The 18,461-nt window shown below is 35.1% G+C and overlaps 1 protein-coding gene across 2 annotated transcripts in view; it reads left to right on the top strand.

Moving 5' to 3' along the window:
- LOC149784133 (glutaminase liver isoform, mitochondrial-like) overlaps window positions 1-18,461 on the top strand; it is a 53,361-nt gene that overhangs the window by 16,621 nt on the left and 18,279 nt on the right. For both annotated transcript variants that reach the window (XM_089933212.1, XM_089933210.1), the window contains exon 2: window positions 11,344-12,135. In XM_089933212.1, the coding sequence (XP_089789338.1) occupies window positions 11,882-12,135 (254 nt within the window). In that variant the 5' untranslated portion in view covers window positions 11,344-11,881. The remainder of the gene's footprint in view (window positions 1-11,343; window positions 12,136-18,461) is intronic.

Raw genomic sequence — 18,461 nt, 5'->3', positions numbered from 1 at the left:
AACAGGAAAATAGGGAGCATAAATTCCTGTAATTGTTAGCTCATTGAAAACATTGTATGTGGATTGTGAGGGGGTCTAGTGGTGTCTTTTTCCTTAGATTGATGTGATCCAAAAAAGCTGGATAAGCAGTGAATGTATTTGGGTCATGTTTTTAAGGTTTCTCAGCAGAAGTCATACACATTCATTGACAGTAGCCGTTGAATAGTGTTATACAGTATACCATTATATAGCTTTGTGTTTATCATATTTCTCAGTGTAGTAGAGACGTTTGTGTCTAAAAATTGGGATACCAAACACAGGTAACTGAACTGAATCTTTTATTTGTGTCTGTGACAAATATACTATGGAGGATAAGTACAGAAATACTATAGCGAGTTCAGAGATTTGTCATCTAAAACTTTTACACTTATGAAACTATAGTACATTTCATACAGGTCATTTAGGTGTTCATGAATAAGGGGTGTCATTTGTTAGAATTTCTTAACACATAACTTTAGACAGCAGTTATTCACTTTATCTGGATCCTCCTTCATTCACATTCCTTATGGAAGGTCATTATTGATATGGCCCGAGAAATACGGCAAAATCAATGTTAAAGTACATGGGCCTGTTTGGATGAGGTCAAATTAACGATACAATAATGTACACACCTGATTGAATGCCATGCAGTGTGATGTCACAATAAAAACTGCATATGTTGAAAAATATTTATACTGCCTTGTTTCCTCTTTTCTTGAGCTAGTTTAGTGTCATGCCACCATTGTAAAACTCCATGGTGACCAATAATTTAGATGACTTTTAAGGTGCAGAGGGTCAAGAACCAGGATTGAATAGCTTTGGTTAAACCATATTAGCATTACATTTATGAACAAAAATTAATATTTTTTTGAGTAAATATGTCAACATGACAACATTGTCATATACTTTAAGGTTTGATGGAACAGTGTCTCACTTTTTTATTTTGTGGACTTGCATAATAACTTTAAGACTAAATAGACACCATAACCACTGACTAGGTCAGCATCACATTGTCTCACATTCATATACAGCAAAAAGGCAAGACAAAACCCTGAAATGAGAAAAAAATGGTATAAAAGAAATTTTACATAATAGTTTTTATATCAGTAAATGGTAAATTTGAATTTTCTTTCTGTATATCTAATGTTAAATACATGGTATATTTGAACAGTTTAATTTTAACCGATGTGACCCATTCATTCATACAAAATTTTATAATGTATTGCAGTGTTGTTAAAATTTGTTTGTCTTAGGCCATTCCTAAACATTCTAGTCTGCCCTCTGCATTGACTATTTTGGTTGTTTCTGAGGAACTTTGGATGTATAATTGTCAATGCTGAATTTATTAAAATTGTTAAAAATCATGAAAAGCTGAAAAAGCACATACCATTACCTACCCATGCATGTCTTAAACATATGGGCTGGGAAAAGGAAAAAACAAATTTGTATAAGCTGGCCTTAGTACAGTATTGCCTTAGTTCAGTATTGCCTTAGTACAGTATTGCCTTAATTCAGTATTGCCTTAGTTCAGTATTGCCTTAGTAAAGTGTTGCCTTAGTACAGTATTTCTCCTGTTTAAGGTCTAGGGCAGAGGTGGGCAAACTTTCCAGTGCAAGTGCTGCATACACAAATTTACACCTTGTCACGGGCTGCATAGTTCATTAAGTAAAATAATTAATATTTGAAATAGCAAAAACAAAAGGTTTTTCTAAATAACATCTAATTAATTTTCAGTTAATATGTTGTTAGTATTTGAAAACTTAAACTTCAGAAGAAGCACATTTATTTGATAAACAGAGTAACATAAACAGAGTCAGTGCGAATGATGTCTTGTTCCTAGGCTGCATGAAAACCCTTGGCGGGCGCATTGCAGCCCATGGGCCGTAGTTTGCCCACCCCTGGTCTAGGGGTACATGCCCCATAAATATGAATAGGGATGTGGGAGTAGACCTGTACAGCATTCTCTCAATATTAGGCTCATGATTATAACAATAGACTTATGCAACACTAAGCTTATACAGCATTCTCTCAATATATGGCTTTTCATTATATTACCATTTATGTTATTAGACCCTTCATTATAACACAGTTCTTGTTATAAGGCCCTTCATTATTACACTGTTCCTGTTATAAGGCCATTCATTATAGCACCATTTTTGTTATAACTTGGTAGGTATGGTCATGGAGCCCATTTCTTTAAGTGGTTGTAAAGTTGTATGTATCATGTACTTCATTATAAGACAGCCTCTTTATAAGGTGGTATACACTATAGATCCCTATAAGGTGGTATACTCTATAGACCCCATGTGGAGTATTATAACTTATAATTATGGAGTACTGTATTTTGGACATCACTTTCTTAGACTTAAAAGTTGTTCCAGTTTTGTACAAGTTGAAAACATGGTATTTTGTTTTTGTGGAATTTAACACCATTTTTCAGCACATGACAGGCTACACATGGAGACCAGTTTATTTAGTAGATAAAAAATATGGAAAGGCACCAGAGTGAACCACTGACCCCCCCCCCCCCAAGAAACTGGCAAGCTTTCTCACTGTGGTCAAGCTTAGACTTAACTCATGTGAACAGAGGTAATGTGAGTGACCTGTTAAATAGTGTGGCCTAGACCACTCAGCCACCCAGGGAGGAATATGGAATATGTACAGCTTTATAATGCTGTATATAACCCAGCAAGGGCCTGGATAGTGTAGTGATAGTATGCTTACTTTGCACCAGTTTGGTCCTGGGATTCATTCTTGGAGCTGTCATGTTCCCAATCAGTGTTTAAGATGTACTCTACCTCAAAAACTATATTATTGGGGAATTGCTGACTCGCAACCCACTCATCATTTTTAACAGATTTCATCTAATATTGTTCGAGCCTTCTGACCATTGCGACTGACCAGCCTTGAACTGACCACTGCAGTTGTAGTTTATATGTGCATCTCACTAGCTGGCTCATCAGAGCAACTGAGACACATTTTTGATTGCCACCATGTAATAAATCCACCATGTAATAAATTTAACATGTAATAAATACATGTATAACAAAACTGCCACTGTGTGACAAATCTTGAAATTGCCATAGCTTCAGAAATTTCACAAACAATTTGTTTTAAATTTTTTCATTATACTAAAGATTGATATAACTTTTCATGGATGTTTTTGCTATATTAAGTACTTTATTTTTTTTAATATAAATTGCTGTATGAATAAATTGCTATATGAATGGGTATGTGGGCTATCTTGGCTGGGACAGTCCAATAATTACAGTAATCACTGATCATATTGGCATCCTGAGAGTGCTCTATAGTACTAGATAAAACTGGTTTCTGATAATTGACCTTTCAGGCCACAGGTGACAATAATTATCTAGTACTGGATAACAGATATTTCATTTGAATGCAGACCAGAAATTGTATGTGAATTATTGCCAAATTAGGTCAGGCTGGATTTGGTCTAATGAGCCGGAAAAGCCACTGAATTGACTCTACCACATTAACAGTTTAAACGTGTCATACCTTATGAATATTTTATCCCATTATGATGAAAGTTTCTCAATATACTGATAAATCATGTTCCAATGATTGAGAAATTTTTCAAAACAAAATTTGCCAGTTTAAAAGAAATTAATATTAGTAGGAATAGGTGTATCCGACAGATCAAATTCAGTATTGAAGCATAGGCTGCTCAAAAGAAGTCAAGTCCTTTTTTAAAGCATTTAAGTACCACCTGTTTTTATTCTTATCTTAATTTGAATTTAATTGTTACAATATATGCAGATGATACGAACCCATGATATTGTGAAAGTCCATGAACAAATTATGTAGGTCTTGGATATTACAAGTTTTGAGGCAAATTTTACCACTGACATTTATGAAAATATTAGTTTTAAGTGGATGCAATCATGCAGTTGAATCAGTTGATTATTTTCTACAAAGGAGGGACTCCATAATGTTAGAACAGAGAGAATCTCTAGGTATATTATAGGTCTGTGATACATGGTACCATTTCAAAAGAAGCGTTTATCATGCTGTCCGACTGACACCTCTATGTGTAGCAGTAGTACTCAACCAAGTCATTGAGTAATGTAAAATGTTGGCAGTATGATAAATGGAATCTCAGGAGTGCAAGATGTATACAAAAACGGAAAAAGACATCATCCCACATGACTATGGAAATTTCCAAGCTCCCCAGATGTCTAGGAGACTCAGATTCATACAAAAATATGGCCACAAAAGTGAGTAAAACTGGAATTCTCTAATAGGCCAATCAAAAATATGTTAAGTGTATAAATTAAAGAAACTGCCCAGAATATATAAAATTTGAAAGAAAAAAAAACATTAAAGAAGCTAACTAATTGAATTTATTTTTCTCTCTACCATGGTGATGCTATAAAAGTTCACAGTCAAGGGATCTGAATATGACCTTTAACATTGAGTTATGGGGCAGACATCTAAAGTTACCAGTTGAATATCTTAAGAAGCAGTAGAGGAAAAGTACAGAAAAGAAAAAAGGGATAAGCGACTTGGATCTTGAAGAGGAGACTGCAACTATGATTCTTGATCTGCCAACAAACTGAAAATCATATCATGATTCATCCCAGTGCCTCAATCAAGATTTATGATATTAAAAAAAGAAACCTTAAAAAATTGACCTTGACCTTGAGGATAAGACCTTGAATGTGCAGTGCAACATATTTCCCATTGACAACATACTATTGTACCAAACTTCAGGATGGGGATGGAGTGAGAGTGATTTATTTTTACTTTTCATCAGCCATTTGCTTACAAATAATCCTGTCCCCAGTTATACCCAGATTCCCCATATTAACCAGCAAGCATTGAGCTCTCCAAAGACACCTGCTACCAGGAAGTAAACGCCTCCCATTTTGGTGCACAACATTCTGATAACGGTGACATATATATTTATACCAAGCATTATCGAGTAATCTTAAAAAGCTCAAGAATTATAAAGAGAATAAAAATAATGAAAACCTAAAATATTGAGAAGTGAACTTGATCTTAAAGCGTGCATGTGAAGTCTACAGCCCATGACCTGGTTTTATCCAGTTATAATATGTAATATGGGTATATTTAAACCTTGCTATTATGCCATTGCTCTGAGGAAGTTGCACATGCCTGCCTTAAAGACAGCACCACCTTGTGGTATTTGACACACCTTCTAGTGATGATATTATTACAAATCTGTGGTCTTAAACTAAGTAATAGAAAGAGCAAAATCCACCAAGTTTTGTAAAATTCAAAAATGTAATTAATTATATTTGGAATACAAGCTGAAAATTTAAAATGAACTCAAATTATTGCAAACCGAATCACAAATAGTCCAAAAAGTTATATCACCAGGTCTAATGAATAAAGTTCTAATTAAATTCCAGTGGCATTTAAAATATAATGCAGCACTGAAGGTGTTGATGTGCCTGTAGTGGCAACAGTCTTTTAATAAATCACAATAATATAATCCAGTAATATAATCCAATATGTTCTTGTCTGAATTCATTATAATTCTAGTGAATTGTTTCTGTCCAAGAATATTATTGAGCACTGTGTAATTTCAGTGAATACATATTTTAATAAATAATTCTAGCACAAATCAGATACTGAACACAACAAAAAGACTGATCTCTGCTTCAGATGTTATTGCAGGCATGAGTAATTTCTCAGGGAAACAAGATTATGAAGCTCTCTACTTGACCTAGCTCACAATTATTGTTTTCTGGAAATACTATGACTTAATGGAATCTTCCATTCTAGATTCTGAGTTTATCAACAAGATAAAATGTTACTAAATTATAATAAGGATATGGTAAACATCAGGTAGGCTAGGTATTTTTATGTGGTAATTCCATTAACCATGACCCACACCCTAATAAATATGTACATTTCTATTGATAATGATCCTAATATTAAACCCACACTCCTATACAAATATTAGCTATGTGTTACTTGTTTATCAAAATAAAAAACATCATTGTCTCTTGCCAGGAAAACAGTGAACTTGACTTTGGACAAGGTCAAGTGCAAAATACAGTTTTCCGTTGCACATAATGAATTAAAATGAAACTCTAATGAATAATGCAAATTAAATATACATGATATACATGTATGCCCAGTCTCATGCCATAATGTCAGATGGATTAAAAATTACCTAGTTGAAATTAAAGTGTGATGAAAACAAAATTTAGCGCTGTGATACTGGTCTTGAGAACAGAACCTCCGATGTTGTACACAATACAGAATACAATGTTGTACACAACACAGAATACAATGTTGTACACAACACAGAATACAATGTTGTACACAACACAGAATACAATGTTGTACACAATACAGAATACAATGCTGTACACAACACAGAATACAATGTTGTACACAATACAGAATAATACAATGTTGTACACAACAGAGAATACAATGTTGTACACAACACAGAATACAGTGTTGTACACAATACAGAATACAGTGTTGTATACAATACAGAATGCAATGTTGTACACAATACAGAATACAATTGATGATGTGTACGTATATTCAATTTGATTCCCCTGATCTCAGTTTTTTAAAGTTTTGAGTGGAAGGAAAAGTGTGATGGAAAAATTAAAATATTGAGCATTGGCCTTGACATTTGGACACCATATATGTATAAATACTCTTTACTAAGTTTTATCCCATCTCTCAAATGGCTTAAAGTTGTAGAGCAAAAGGAAAAGTTTGATGAAAAACATTAAATATTGAACCATGACCTTGACCTCAGTGTGTTATGCAACATACCACCTAGTCATCATGTACAAATGTAGCAAGTTTCATCTCATAATCTCAGGTATAGAGTGATGGAAATATAAAATATTGAATTGTGACCTTGACCTTGATGATTTGACCTACACTATTGAATGTGACACCATCTAGAGATGGCTTATGCCTATGCTGAGTTTCATTCTTTCATCTCAGAAAGTTGGAATAGAATGAAAAGTATGGAAAACATCAGATTGAGCTTTGCCCTTGACCTTGACCTATAAGACATGATGTAAAATATGGTACATGACACAGCTTTTACTGGTGATGTACATGTTTATCAATGAAGATCTGGATGCATGGAGAAAATGATGGAAGTGCATTGTATTTCTCACTTTCTTTGAAAAGGCAGGATTTAAAAGAATCAGTTATATAAACATGATGTATAATAAATGTTTAACTTCTTAATTAAATTAAATATCTAATACACACTCATTTCTGATCCTCTGTCATCTAATATCTGGGTAAAAGCATGTTTGAATCTTTTTGCCAGGTATTCATTATTGTCTTTCACATTTATTATTATAGTTAATGGCTTGTACATTAAATGATTGATTATTGAAAAGTTAATAAAATTATAAAGAAAAATAAAAATGGCATGAAAAGGGTTCTTCTGAAAAATAAATTTATTTTTGTTAGCTGGATTCTTTTAATGACTTTACTGAATAATGAATGTTAATTTGGGTTTGAACCCTGACCATGTCATACCAAAGACTGATAAAAATGGTCCTAGCAGCTGCCTCTCTTATCGCTAAGCATTCAGAGGTTTCGGAACTGGTCGACCTGGTATCAAGATAATGTGAATGGTTTGGACATGATGCTACTTGTCTGCAGCTTGATGTCCCAGTGCTAGACATCACTATAAACTTTCACACTGCAGACATTGTAGTTATTGAAAAATTGTTAAAGCTACATTAAATATCGAAATCACACATGCACAAGAACATTAATTAGAGCATCTTCTTGTTATGGTTATTATTTACTACCTGCTTATAAATAGTAGGTTGAGTGTATTTTTGAAAGATACTATATATTACAACAGCTTTTTTTATGTAACTCAAAACACCTTGAGATGCAAATTAATTCAGTAACCTTCAAAGGTCATGGTCTATTACCATACACACATGGATATCAGTAGACTCCAGTGACAAAGACTCAGACTTGACATTGCGTAATGCAGTTTATTAACAGAACAAACAACATAGTCTCCAATCTGCCAGGGCATTATATGATGGCAAGCGGCATAGACTCTAATATGCCAGGGCATTATATGATGGCAAGCAACATAGGCTCTGGTCTGCCAGGGCATTATATGATGGCAAGCAACATAGACTCTGGTCTGCCAGGGCATTATATGATGGCAAGCAACGTAGACTCTGATCTGCCAGGGCATTATATGATGGCAAGCAACATAGACTATGATCTGCCAGGGCATTATATGATGGCAAGCAACATAGACTCTCGTCTGCCAGGGCATTATATGATGGCAAGCAACATAGACTCTGGTCTGCCAGGGCATTATATGATGGCAAGCAACATAGACTCTGGTCTGTCAGGCCATTATATGATGGCAAGCAACATAGATTCTGATCTGCCAGGGCATTATATGATGGCAAGCAACATAGACTATGATCTGCCAGGGCATTATATGATGGCAAGCAACATAGACTCTGATCTGCCAGGGCATTATATGATGGCAAGCGGCATAGACTCTGATCTGCCAGGGCATTATTTGATGGCAAGCAACATAGACTCTAATCTGCCAGGGCATTATATGATGGCAAGCAACATAGACTCTGGTCTGCCAGGGCATTATATGATGGCAAGCAACATAGATTCTGATCTGCCAGGCCATTATATGATGTCAAGCAACATAGACTCTGATCTGCCAATGCATTATATGATGGCAAGCAATATAGACTCTGATCTGCCAGGGCATTATATGATGGCAAGCAACATAGACTATGATCTTCCAGGGCATTATATGATGGCAAGCAGCATAGACTCTGATCTTCCAGGGCATTATATGATGTAGATCCAGGTCTCTGTTGTTTATAGTTGGATTCATTTGATAAGTGAGTGTATATGGCAACATGTTTTGATTACACAATAACAAATAATCATGCAATGGATAATGTTTTCATTGCACAATAACAAAAACATTCGTGGGTACGTGGGAAAGCCTGCTAGTAGCTTCTCGTGGGTCGGTGGTTCTTCTCTGGGTTTTCCAGGGTTCTTCCTCCACCAGTTATACTGGCCGCCATGTATAGCCTATCTTGTGCTGAAAAATGGCATTAAACCCTAGAACAACAACAACAACAAAAACATTGCTACATGGCAGGTTTAGTGATTGAATTCTGGAATATGTAAATGCAGGTTGCAGCAAGGCCATACTGCTTATCAGGTTTGGGAGAATGGGGGCAGTTTAGAAGCTGGTGTATTGTGCACAGTGCTTTGCAAAACAGATATATGGCATGGTTGTGATGATTGGAAAAGATTGATTGTCTACATGCAGTCCCTTACTGTTAACACTGATTCATCTTTGGATTTCTTTTCTTTCAATCTAAAATTTGGTAATAAGCATGTCAGTTAATTAATTCTGGCAATACAGAGTATATTTGTCAATTGCACTGCCCCATGCCCCCATTTCCATTAGGCTTGGGTTCTGATGTAATATGCCAAGCCAAACAAACCAATACTAAAAAATAATGATCTGAGTTATAATATCCTTGAAATTCTAACAAGTCTGATATGAATTTAAAATGTTCGATGCATGTTTGCAGAAAATCATGACTTGGTGCCAAGCACCTGTTTGGCATGCATGCATGCTGTAATGATCCTACATACAGTCCCGCAGCCAGTTCATTCCTTTTTGTGAGTACATGTATCAGAGTTCATGATTTGCAAATTATTAAACAATTAAACGAAAATAACTTATTCACTGTTACCTAAATTCATGGATTTGGGAAGGATGGATAATTGTTAATTGTATCTTTAAATCTCAGGTTTTTAGCAATTGCAGAAAGCCACAAAACTTGATACCCAACAAAAATGGAAAATGTACTGAATCTCATGAAAATTGGTCCCCAACGAAAAATGAGTAAATTCACAGTCAATTCTTTTTAAGGTATTGATCTATTTCACAGTGAGTCATTTTTGGAAGATGTTGTTTTTGCCAGTCTGCCTTAAAACATCATTATGGCAAGGAGAAAAATGTTTTTGCACAATATATGTATCCTATATTATATTAATTTTGTTTAGAGGTCATATTTCATAGTCATGGCAAGTCTGATAAGAAAATAATGGTTTCTGCAGAGCAACTCATGCAGGATACTTGACCTGGGTCCATGTCATTGAGACGCATTGGTAAAAAATCTGAGTCAGCCATTTCCAACTAGTTCCTACAATACATAGAAGATTTTTAAACATATAATGTCCTATTCACAGTACATTTAGAACCTGTCTTGGAAGACCACCCTTTCTGCCAAAAGATATTGGTCTCTCAAGACAGGTGGTCACTCAAGACAGGTTTTACTCTACTCCTTTTTTTGGAAATGTTAACTAATATAAGTTGCACTATATATTGCAGTTGAAAGAATTCACTGAACATCAAGAAGAAAACTCATGTTAGTAGCATGAACAGAAATGTTTCTTTCAGTACATTTAAAACTGTCTTGAAAGACCACTATTGTGTGAGACCACCTGTCTTGAGAGACCTTATTCTCATTGCATATATTTATTGATTATATGATATTATGACCTGTTATGAGACCACCTGTCTTGAGAGACCTTATCTTCATTGCATAGATTTATTGATTATATGATATTATGACCTGTTATGAGACCACCTGTCTTGAGAGACCTTATCCTCATTGCATAGATTTATTGATTATATAATATTATGACCTGTTATGTGAGACCACCTGTCTTGAGAGACCTTATCCTCATTGCATAGATTTATTGATTATATAATATTATGACCTGTTATGAGACCACCTGTCTTGAGAGACCTTATCCTCATTGCATAGATTTATTGATTATATGATATTATGACCTGTTATTTTTGTCAGAATGAGTGGTCTTTCAAGACGGGTTCTACTGTATCTGTATTAGTAATATTCATGCTTATTTTTTTATCACTTTGATTTGCTAGGAAAAGAATACTTATAAAGAACAACTTATTCTCTGTACTAGTACATTTCTGACTGCTTACAATCATCCCCTAATGACCTTAGTCACTTGCAGCCTCTGCAGGTATATTCATTTGGTAGCATTGTTCATTATCCTGTAGTACTGAAATCCTGTCTTATTCCTTTGACTGCTTTACTGATCAGGTTAAATTGTAATATACCCAAGTGGTTATTTAAACAGTCAGTCCTGGCCTTTACCTGTGGCCCATACATGTACAGGTAGAGTATTCTGATCTGTCAAAATAAACCTTTTGACAATAGTTTGTAATGTGATACTGTCACAAATGGCATAAGGACCTTGATCTGTATTATTTTTCTTTTCCAGGAAGCCCGTGGATTTGCCAGCTCAGGAATGGACTATTGAAGAAAATTCAGTCAGTAGTGGTAGAGCTTTGTTATTTGCAGGTCATAGGGGTCAACAACTTTTCATAATAATTTTGGGGTTTCGTCTTTTTGGGTTTATATACTGGTAATACAATGCAAAGTCTTTTTCACTCATAAAGCTGTATATATGCGGATACCTGTCATTCAGTGCAGTCAAGTGGGATGATTGAGCTGTCCATTATTATAGAATTGTAGGTATTATTGATATCTACAAATACATGCAAAGAAAGAACATTAAATTTAATTAATTTATCTAAAACAAAAATTAAAGTGCTTCAGTTAGGAAAGAGAGCACCGTGTAATCCAAGTGAGAGTGAGGATCAGCCGATGTGGCAATTTTTCCAGTATAAATCTTGGATGTTAGTTTAGCTCTCAATTATTCAAATTAATTATTTGCGTATAATTAAACTGAAAAATCAAACCATTAAGCATTCCAACAGAGCTGTGGCATCAAAGTTTCAAGCCCTTCAAAGTTTTGAATGACACTAGCAATGAATCGTAGTAACTGGTGGCAGAATAATGTATGGAAGTTTTTGAAGAATCAGTTGGAAAACAGGAAAGACGTTCCGAGGTGCTTGTACACCTTAAGTGGGAGGGGGCTCAGAAAATGTACCAGTCAATCCTTTAACAAAAATGGACACTGGTTCAGATTCCCGGGAAACACCACAGCAACATTATTTTGGAGCCCTGCATTTAGCAGATCACAGTTCAGTGGGAGCCAGTTCTCTGACAAGTAAGTACTGTAATTTGAAAATTAATTAAGCATAAGAAATGTGTTTAGCTTGTGTAATAAATTTCATGGCTAATGAAAACTATTCAAGATGTAATAATTGTATGGCATTAATAGCAAACCATCATTTGCATGTAAATAAATTGTACAATCTCTTTTTTCGATGTGCAGTTTATTTTGAAGGGCATACAATGCAAGATGTACAACATATGAATATTCATGAAAAGCAGGGTACATTGTATTGCATTGTAAGGACATATACGTCATCAGTTTTGTATTACATTGACAGTACATGTAGGTAATCTTTGTATCTAATTTTGCATTGTCCTGTTACTTTGAGAGCCTCCATATTTGTAGAAAAAAAGCAACAGTAGGGACAACATTACATACATTTTAATAATAATAATAATAATAATAATAATAATAACAATCATCATCATTATCAATAATAATAATAATAATAATAATCAATCATAATAACAATAATAATAACAATAACAATAATAATAACAATAACAATAACAATAATAATAATAATAACAATAATAATCAATGATAATAACAATAATCAATAATAGTAATAACAATCATCATCATCATCAATAATAATAATAATAATAATAATAATAATAATAATAATAATAATAATCATTATACACTGAACATCTCCATATAAAGGACTTCTGATTGTAGAGGACAGTTTATATATGCCCACTTTTTTCAAGTTGATATATTTCAACTCAATACAGTATCAAGGACAACCATCCATAAAAGCAAATTTTGGGATCCATGAGTGTTCTTCCTTGACAGGTTTCAGTGTGAACACATCTTGTATCTGATGGATTTTATATTATATCAGCTTGGTCACTATTTTGTTGGGGGTGGTGGTAAGTAGTATGGGAGAAGGGTGATTATAGAGTATGCAATATAAAGTGTGGACATATAAAAATGACAAGCCATTGCAGTTGCCTTAGTTAGTAGTAGTAGTAGTTGCAGTAGTATTAGTATTAGTAGCAGTAATAGTAGTAGTAGTAGTCGTATTACACTGAAACCTGTCAAGGCAGAATGCTCATGGTATCATAAAATTTACAGATGGATGTACTTGATAATGTCAGTTTATAGCGACGTCTTGCACTGGAACATCATGCCACAGACTTTTAGCATGATGTCCCACCCAGTTACAGGCTGACTAGTCCTAACACTAGCCTATTAATGCTGCTGTTAGTACCATTTGCTCAAGTCTTTGGTATGACTCAGCTGAGGTTCAAACCTGCACCCTCCCTCATTCAAGGTGGATGTTCAAACCACTAGGCTACCTGAGCAGTCAAATGGCTTGAATTAAAATTACTGCCAGCTTACAGATATTTTTTTTTCTGGGAGTATTGTTTTATTTTGCTAAGGATGGGAATGGCATATGAACAGATGATAAGTCTAAACCTGTCCAGTCTGTCATCTGCATACTGGAAATGCAGCCAGTGTGGCAACACATATAAAGCAGCACCACCCTACCATAGTCAGACATTGTAAAGATGAAAAGACCATTAGTTGATTTGTGTATTGATAATGTATCATATCAAAGACTGTGTATCAGGATTTATGTCAATGCATGCCACATGTTTATCATTTTACCTCTGTGTATACCTAGAATAGAAAATTGGGGTGAGGGAATATATTTGATCAATATTCCATCTTCATCGCAAAAGTAGGACACTGCGACACATGCTACATATCAACAACTAATTTAACAGAATTATTTTAAGTTTATTTCTTAAGCACTTTTCATGATAATAGTCATCAGACTAGATGATTTATACACCTATGTTAGTACAACAAAAAGAAGGTCACTGTGACCAGATAGTTTTCTTTGCAACTTATTGTTATCCATCCCTGTTAGTACCACACACTTAATGCAAAAAAATAATAACTATGACCTACATTTCATATTGGACATTGGTTAAGGTTTGCATGAAACTCTTAACCAAATAGTCTTTTTGCATCCAGTATAAATTTCATCATATCTAACAATGAAAATGTGAGAAGATGCATCTTTATGATTGCTACAGTGTATCATAAAGTAGGTCACTCTGAGCCATATTTCATGCTTCAGTGACTTAAAGTATATTTTAACTGCCCCTGCGTGAATCATCAAACTAGATTATACTTTTTTATCTCAGTAGCAGACCTTTACAAAAAAGATAAATCTCTTGCTGTCAGCTTATGACCACATAAGTTTTGGCATGCTGTCCTACCATGAATTATGAAAGTTGGCAAAGGGATACATCTCAGTGAGCATTTCTCCCTCCCTGCAGAACTAGGTCAATATGACCAGTATTTTACACTTTAGTGACTTGGGCTACATTTTGGGTTTGATTTTCATTTCTTAAGCATTGTTCATGCTAGAATCATGAACATGTTAATGACATGCATCATAATGACTATCGAAAAAGTGTATCGTGTCCTACATGTAAATTTTATCTTTTTTTGGCTTTGGCTGTCTTTTGTGTTTAGCTCATCATCACATACTTTTAGCATGCTACAGTATATGCATACTGTCCTACCTAGGTTTGGCTGTCTTTTGTGTTTAGCTCATCATCACATACTTTTAGCATACTACAGTATATGCATACTGTCCTACCTAAGTTTGGCTGTCTTTTGCATTAAGCTCATCATCACATACTTTTAGCATACTACAGTATATGCATACTGTCCTACCTAGGTTTGGCTCTTTTGTGTTTAGCTCATCATCACATACTTTTAGCATACTACAGTATATGCATACTGTCCTACCTAAGTTTGGCTGTCTTTTGCATTTAGCTCATCATCACACACTTTTAGCATACTACAGTATATGCATACTGTCCTACCTAAGTTTGGCTGTCTTTTGCATTTAGCTCATCATCACATACTTTTAGCATACTACAGTATATGCATACTGTCCTACCTAGGTTTGGCTGTCTTTTGCATTAAGCTCATCATCACATACTTTTAGCATACTACAGTATATGCATACTGTCCTACCTAAGTTTGGCTGTCTTTTGCATTAAGCTCATCATCACATACTTTTAGCATACTACAGTATATGCATACTGTCCTACCTAAGTTTGGCTGTCTTTTGCATTAAGCTCATCATCACATACTTTTAGCATACTACAGTATATGCATACTGTCCTACCTAGGTTTGGCTGTCTTTTGCATTTAGCTCACTGTCACATGCTTTTAGCATACTACACATATACTAGCCTACATACAATCATGAATAGGGGATGCATTTTACCCTTATTAGACCCTTATTGTAAAACCTCATTGACCTTATTCTGTTTTTAAGTTTCATAATATTAACATGAACAGCAAGCAAAACAGGAAATGCAAATGTTCAGTTATTGGTTGCTGGTTATGTTCAAATAATGAAATTTGATAATTAGATGCATTTGTGTTATTACTACACTCTTAAAACCAATGAAGGTCACTATGACCAACATTTATGTTTTAGGACATGGTTTTGCTTATAGCCACATAGATTCTTCAGTGTAATATAAGGGGCCCCCACCTGGCTAAGTGGTCTAAAGCACTCTGCATTATGAATCACTGCCATCTCGCCTCTGTCTGCATGGGTTCGGGTCTAGGATTTGGCCAAAGTGGGTATGTGAGAAAGATTGCCATTAGCTTCTCGTGGGTCATTGGTACTTCCTGGGGTTTTCCTGGGTTCTTTCTTCACCATTAATACTCCAGGCTGCCATGGGGGCCCCAAGTGGCCAAGTGGTCTAAAGCGCTCTCCATTACAGATCACTGCCATCTCACCTCTGTCTGTGTGGGTTCGAGTCTCATATTCGGCCAACATGGGTTTGTGAGAAAGCTTGCCACTAGCTTCTTGTGGGTCGGTTGTTCTTTCCGGCGTTTTCCTGGGTTATTCCTCCACCATTAATACTGGCTGCCATGTATAGCCTATCGTGTGCTGAAAGATGGCATTAAACCCTACAACAACAACAACAACAAGTAGACTGCCATGCATAACCTATCATGTGCTGAAAAATGGCCTTAAACCCCACAACAACAACAACATCAGTGTAATATATATCCCCACCTATACAGAAAGCACTTGTTTGCTGATCCAAAGATAGTACTTTGATGCGTTATCTATAGCAGATTAACTGTGTATTGTACAGTGGGATGAGCATGGGAATCAAACTGCATGCTTTTCATGTGATGCCTCAGATAATCCACTTATTCCTGATGCATGGTCTGGTATTGGGTGGCATCTTTTTGCTGAAGGTCTGTAACTTTTACACAGTAAGACTTAGGGTCTATGGGGTGAGCAGCAGAAATAGATCCTGAAGCAGACATTAAGAACTGTTGGTAATGCACAATTCATTACAGATAGCAAGAATTATGCTATTATTTTTAATGTGATTTAGGGTAAGTACAGTTTGGATTATCTGCTATTATTTTTAATGTGATATAGGGTAAGTACAGTTTGGATTATCTATTTTTAATGTGATTTGGGGTAAGTACAGTTTGGATTATCTATCAGTCTTCATGTGTATGTGTAGCAGCTTGCATAGGATTTAAAAGGGTGGGGTGGGGGGGGTCCAAAAAAGTTGGGAAAAAGATATAGAGTTATCAGCTTTGAAATTAAATATACATGTACTTAATTGCTGTTGGTGAAAATGATTGTCAGTGTGACTATTTGGGATTTATACTATAATCTGATGTCTTCAAAATCCCACTTTTATATTGTTGTACCTCACAAACTGTGGTCGAACTTTCAGCAGGGTGTGGAATGACTGACTGCTTGATTATGAATGAATTGCCCAAGCTGAATGAATGACCCAGAGAAAGAAAAATAAATGGAGTATCAGTGTATTGGTCTCTATAGGTGCAAGAATTGTGCAGATAGAGATGATAGCCTAGCTTCAGGGCATTTAATTTAATGGCAGTGGATATGGTCCGTTTAGTACAAGTGGATGGGGGATGGTACTTTGTGAAAAAATGGCTAAAAATTAGCGTAATAATGATATCAGTTAGATTTCAGTAATTATCCAGTAAAACTCAGAAGTGAGTGTGTGAAAGAATGACTTACAATTATGAAAAATTCGATACGTTTTTTGCCAACAGACAATGATGCAGTATTGCACATGATGGAGTGAGTCTATATACACTGATAAAGAAATGTCAGTGACATTTATGAATAATACATTTAGTAGCAAAAAGTGGATTATGTATTGAATTTGGAGACTGAACACGACCTTTATTCATTGCACATGCTGTTTGCAAATAAAAAATATTTTTGAAATTTGTTATATTTTCTGAAAAAGTCCCAGCAGTAATTAACAAGAAATGGTCAGGCCATAAGCAGTATTTTGGTAATGACATGATGACAACAGTTGTAAATATGTTTTGGTAATGACATGATGACACAGTTGTAAATGTATTTTGGTAATGACATGATGACAATAGTTGTTGTTGTTGTAGGGTTTAATGCCATTTTTAGCACATGATAGGCTATACATGGTGGCCAGTATTAATGGTGGAGGAAGAACCAGGGAAAACACTGGAAAGAACCACCGACCCTCAAAGAAGCTACTGGCAAGCTTTCTCACATACCCACATTGGCCGAATCCGAGACCCGAACCCACGCAGACAGAGGTGAGATGGCATTGATCCATAAAGGAGAGCACTTTAGACCACTCGGCCACTTGGGGCCCCCCCGACAACAGTTGTAAATGTATTTTGGTAATGACATGATGACACAGTTGCAAATGTCAACAACACAATCAGTCTAACCTGTACTGATGATTTTGAAAATTACTTCTTTTGCTTAACCTTGTGAAAATACAAGATTTTTCTCCCTTTAGCCTCAATATGATAAATCAGTTAAATTCTGTAGGTGATTTTGACTGAGCAGGTGATTTCTTAGGGGAAGTAATTTAATGTTTTCATTGACTTGCTCTCAACATAAACTGAGTTGTGTCCCATTTAATAACTTTGACAAATGAGTTTCATTACAGAATTTGTTAATGTTTGTCCTTCATAAATCATTAATCTAACAGAAATGGAATCAATAATCATATTGTCTAGCAGGAAGAGTAGGCAACCTTAACTGAAAATCCATATGCAGAAGAAAATACAAAGATCTTATTATCACAATCCCTATTGCTGTACTTGACCCATGGTCAGTTGTGATATTTTGCATTGATTTGATTGGTTCATTACAATTTATCACATTACCAATCTTTTATTTATCATTATTTACATTTCTGTTTAGCAGTTTAGAATGTAAATTGTTTTGTGAATATCAACAGTTATCTCCCCATTGGAAATTAAGTCACGTA

This window comes from Sinohyriopsis cumingii, chromosome 14 (genome assembly GCF_028554795.1).
Source record: "Sinohyriopsis cumingii isolate HCF-2022 chromosome 14, ASM2855479v2, whole genome shotgun sequence".
Taxonomy (NCBI): Eukaryota; Metazoa; Mollusca; class Bivalvia; order Unionida; family Unionidae; genus Sinohyriopsis; species Sinohyriopsis cumingii.
The sequence above is the reverse complement of the archived record's forward strand: the minus strand, read 5'-3'. Positions and strand labels throughout refer to the sequence as shown.